At 43.1% G+C, this 4,796-nt stretch overlaps 1 protein-coding gene across 4 annotated transcripts in view; it reads left to right on the top strand.

The window, feature by feature from the left end:
* The window catches only part of CEP68 (centrosomal protein 68), a 49,092-nt gene that overhangs the window by 17,430 nt on the left and 26,866 nt on the right, over positions 1–4,796 (top strand). For all 4 annotated transcript variants that reach the window (XM_019516581.1, XM_019516580.1, XM_019516582.1 and 1 more), the window contains 2 exons: positions 214–1,680; positions 3,648–3,770. In XM_019516581.1, the coding sequence (XP_019372126.1) occupies positions 214–1,680; positions 3,648–3,770 (1,590 nt within the window). The remainder of the gene's footprint in view (positions 1–213; positions 1,681–3,647; positions 3,771–4,796) is intronic.

Here is a 4,796-nt window from a genome sequence, read left to right as displayed (position 1 = left end):
AGGAACTATTTTTAGCACCCCCCACGACTCCCAGATGAATAACCCTCCCCCTGGGAACCAACCCCCTCCATCCTGCCCCTCTCCCTACCCCGATTTACTCAGATACTCAGCTCCCAGTACCAGTGAACGTCAGTAAAACTGGCACCAAGGGCACCAGCGGCAGCTTGCAGGAGGGAGGGTATGATAGGTTTGGGGGGCTTTATATTTTGCAGGGAGAAAAAATTATCGAATACTTCTGAGCTTCTGCCCAGGCTTCCAAACTCAGCCATGGACACCAAAGTTTCTGATTTGCTTCATGAACTAAGTGCCAAACGTAGGAGCCAAGCTGATCTTCCCGTCTTTTCATCTGCTCTGGAATCTTTGCCTGATAAAACAGCTTCCAGTTCTGAGACTGTATCCCCAAAGCTGTCTAGCTCCAGCCTTTCCACACCGCCTCCAGAAGACAGTGAGTCTGAGCGGCTGGAGATAAAACAAGCAAGCAGCTTACTGGCTGAAAAAGGCTTCCCTCCATCTGAAGTCTTCAATTCTCGACATCCACGCAGTCAGGGTAGTCCTATGGAGGATGCTGCACTGTTCATGTGCAGCCCTGTCCTCAAGAACCATGTAGCAGGGGAACACAGTAAAAAGATGTCATCCTTTCAGGCGGATTACTGGGCGTGTGCCATACCTGACTGTTTACCCCCATCGCCGGACCGGCAGTCTCCACACTGGAACCCTAATAAGGAGTATGAGGACTTGCTTGATTATACTTACCCTTTAAAGCCAAAATACAAACTTACAAACAACCCCAAGTCTATGATTCCTAATCCCTTCTTCCATGACTCAGGTGTAGATCTTGACAGCTTTTCCATGTCACCTGAAAGCACTTCAAAGTCCATGAGAGCACAAAACCAGGAACAACAGACTTTGGAAAGGCAAAGTAAGGAGTATCTGATCTCTGCAGGGAGATTTTCAACCCCTGTGTCTAAAAAGCCAGGCTGTTTTGGATCAGCTTCTTCCTGTGAACCTTCACCTATCTCTAAAGTGTCCTTTGCAAAATGTGCTTCCACTGCCAGCAAACCAGATCCCTCTAGAAGTTTCGCAAACAGTTTGACTTCCTTTAAGTATGTGGGACTAACTTCTTTGAATCCAGTTAGCACAAATGAGAGAAGCTGCTGGAGTCCAAATAACCCCTTTTCACAGTGTAACTTAAAGAAAAAAGGTGCTAGTCATTTCATACCCACAACACAAGTCCTGCCACTAAAAAAGGAATGGGAGAATGATGAAGAGTACCTTTCTCTGCCTCCCAGACTCAAGGAGTTAGAAGGTTTGGCTCAATATTTATCTGCTCTTTCCATAGTTGTGCGGAAACCTGGGCAAGACCATGTCCAGCAAGACCTTCCTTGCTGCAGTGGTAGCAGAGAGAAGCTTTCATCTGACTCTGTCAGTCCTGGTGGCACAGACAGGAACATGGAAATGGAGGGCATGGAGGATTATTCTCTTTTGTGTCATGCACAAGACTCTCAGAAGCCCTATGCTGAAAACATTAAATTGTGTAGCCAGGAGCACAAGGATTCTGAAAGACTGAATACAACCTCCACTATCAGAGCTGTGCTAGATGGGCGATACCGTGGAGCACTGGAGAGCGAATGGCAGCATCCAAAGGACCAACAGAAAGAATCTCTTACTCAATGTATTAAGGTAGGTTGAAACCAGAAGCTAATCTTCATTTGGAAGATGAAGTCAAGGAGGGGGGACATGTTTACCTCGTAACTCGTCTTGCACGATATTTAAATCTCCTGTAGTGCATGTTCCTACATGATATTATCAAAACCAACCCTTTCTGTTTCACTGGAACAGATTTGGCTCTGATGGGAGGATGACCTCTGTCAGCAAGAGCTTTCAGAATTCCAGGTAGCTTCTGTCTCTTCGTGATCAGGCCCAACATTCAACTGAAGTTTTTGTGGAGCTGTCTGGCATACATTGGTTTTGGTCTGTTAACACTGTATTGGAGGTTCAAGTGTGCTAGAGTGCTCAAAGCTTGCGTCTGCATTAGATCTTCTCCCATGACATTTACCACCAAATGGGAGACAAAGCAGTTTCTATGCCTTGTTTCCAGGCTGGTTCTAAGATCTTTATACAGGCACTTTTGTTTTTTGCTTTTTTTTTAAATGAAGCTATGCTGGTGAGGAGAGAAATTTAGTGCAGACCCAGCTAGAATGAAACTGAACTGAAATTGCCAGTTTTTCTGTTGAATTATGTTGGTTTTGATAAGGATGATCCTGCCTCAGGCAGAAGGTTGGACTAGATGACTGATGGAGGTTCCTTCTTGCCCTACTTCTCTGTGATTCAGTGAAATTGTACATTGGCTTAATTGTCCTTGAAATTTCAACCAGGCTCACTGGACAGTTATGGAGCCTCTCAATAGACTGTCCCTAACTTAAGGATATTATGAAACTAGGCAAATTTTCTCCTGTTTCAGGACTTGTTAGAAAACTTGGATGAGTTTCTCTCTCTCTTTTTTTCTATTTTTATTGTTTTGAATGATATTGATTAACAATTCATTATCATTTATAGAACTAATTGAAATGTGGGGAGGGGGGAACTTCTGAACCTTTAATGAAGTTTTGTTTGCACATCCATGGGGCTGGTTTCTCTCTTCTGGATTCTGATGAAAAATTAGGAGAGAAAAATGAAGGAGGAACCTCGTTACATGCTCATTTTATACTGGTAACAATTTATTCGTCTTCCTGTATGGGAATAGCTGTGCCAGTATGACTTCAGACATATTGGGGTGGGCAGTGGTACCACTGTACTGCTGTGGTGAAAACAGCACACCTTTTTCATATAGACGAAACCCAGGTGAATTAGGTCCAGATCCCAAGCTTAAAGTCAGTAGAGAGAGCATGGACCCCCATGCATAAGTTGCTCAACATAAACCCTTGTTGGGGCTTAAAAATTAGGTATTTGTTTTGAAAATATACATTTATAGAGTTTGAAAGATTTGGGGGAAATTCATTTGCTAACTTCTGTATTCTACAAAGTGAAGCCTGCACTTCTCCAGGGAGATGTTAGCAGACTTTATACCTCTGAAGAACTCCATTGACTTCAAGACCTTTAATAACAGGCATTTAAAGGTTTATACAGTGGGGACCAGCCTTTTTAGCAGACAGGCCACTCCCTTCCTCTTCCCTTGCTCAGTTGGTTCTCTGCTTCCTTCCCTGCGCTTCCTACCTGATTTTCTCCTTGCTTTTTGCTTCCTGCCCTATCTGGTGCTGTGCTGTCTGTCTGTCCCCTCCCCTGATGTGCTCCATAGCACCCATGCCACGAGTTAGTCATCCCTGAGTTAATACATCCAACCCACTGCGAGTGCTGCTTGACAGCTAACTTGCATACCAGATTTTTTTCAGCAGGCTGTTTTGGGTACTAGTATTCATTTCAAGAGTGAACTCAAGCTAACATCTCTCCTTTGTGGCTGGTGGGAAGTAATTGTGGGGAGTGAAGGAAGAGACCAGTGCTCAAAAAGGCTCTTAAAAGTTCAGTGAGTCGAAGCCAGCAGAGAACAAGCATTTTATGAAGCATCATTTGGCCAGGTATTAATTTTTGTTGTATCTTCTTTGTTACAGAAATAAATAAGTAATGCCTTTTATTATGATTCATCTAAGTAGATATTTTGCTGTCAGCTAGACGAGCTAATCCATTGGCTGTATACAGTAGCAGAAGTTACAGATAACTGGATTCCACCTCAACCAGATGCTGAAAGTGTGAAAACATCCCTACATCGTTACTTGGTAAGTGGATCTTCTGGTCTTTCCCTTTCCTTTCTCTTCTTGGAGTGCATTTTGTTAGGAAGTACTGTGTATTTTCTTAAATACTTCATTATTTTGATTATAAATCTACTATTTTATTTCCTCCAAAGGTAAAATTGCACTTGCTTGTGCATGAAGTAAAAATACCTAGTTAAAAATGTTTCAGTTTTTGTTTTGGTACATCATTTCACCCTTTGAGTCCTTTACTTGGTTATTTGGTTTTCTTATGGGATCTTGTAAGGGCAAGAGTATTTCAAGGACTTTATCTGTAATTATCAACATATATTTAGGAGAAAAGCTGCTTTACTTGAAATTTGAACCTGAAATGTGGGACTGACTTATTATCAGAACAATACAGTACTTACTGGGTGCGATTCTTCCTCCCATACACTATGTTTTTTTGCTTGGTGCTGTTCTAGGGGTCAGAGGCCTAGAAGGCAGTGCCTGATTTCTTATGGACTTCTAGGGCAATCCTGGGCAAATTGCTTAGTCTCACTGTAGCTCAGATCCTCCTTTTGTAAAACAGAGATAATAGCACTGTCCCCCCTGCTCCCCAGGGGCAGTGACAGCATAAATGCACTGGAGTGTGAGATGTTCAGATTTTAGAATGGCATGGCCTTTGCCCTGTGGGTTCCTAAGGGAGATAACTGCTGCCACTGATTTCAGTAGGAGACCAGAAGGTGAGACCAGTGCTGTGTACCCTTTTGCAAATCCCACCTAACGTACGTAAGTAAAATGGGTATGGAAAAGAGGAATGAGTTACCTCTGTCAGTCTGGAATCATCAGGCAGCTCTAACTTAGATTTTGCATTCATTGCTTGGGTCAAGGGACCTCATTTTCTATGGATGTAGTAAAATCATTCATGACCTCAAACTGATACTCCCAAGTTATGTGCCGTACAGTGGGCTCGGGCCTGGGGACCGTGTCTGACGATACTCAGTACCTTTCCTTTCCTCTCTTTTAAGAATATGCCCTATATCAATCTACACAAACTGGCAGAAAGTTCAC

Source organism: Gavialis gangeticus, unplaced genomic scaffold (assembly GCF_001723915.1).
Source record: "Gavialis gangeticus isolate Ggan-Ray unplaced genomic scaffold, GavGan_comp1, whole genome shotgun sequence".
Taxonomy (NCBI): domain Eukaryota; kingdom Metazoa; phylum Chordata; order Crocodylia; family Gavialidae; genus Gavialis; species Gavialis gangeticus.
The sequence above is the reverse complement of the archived record's forward strand: the minus strand, read 5'-3'. Positions and strand labels throughout refer to the sequence as shown.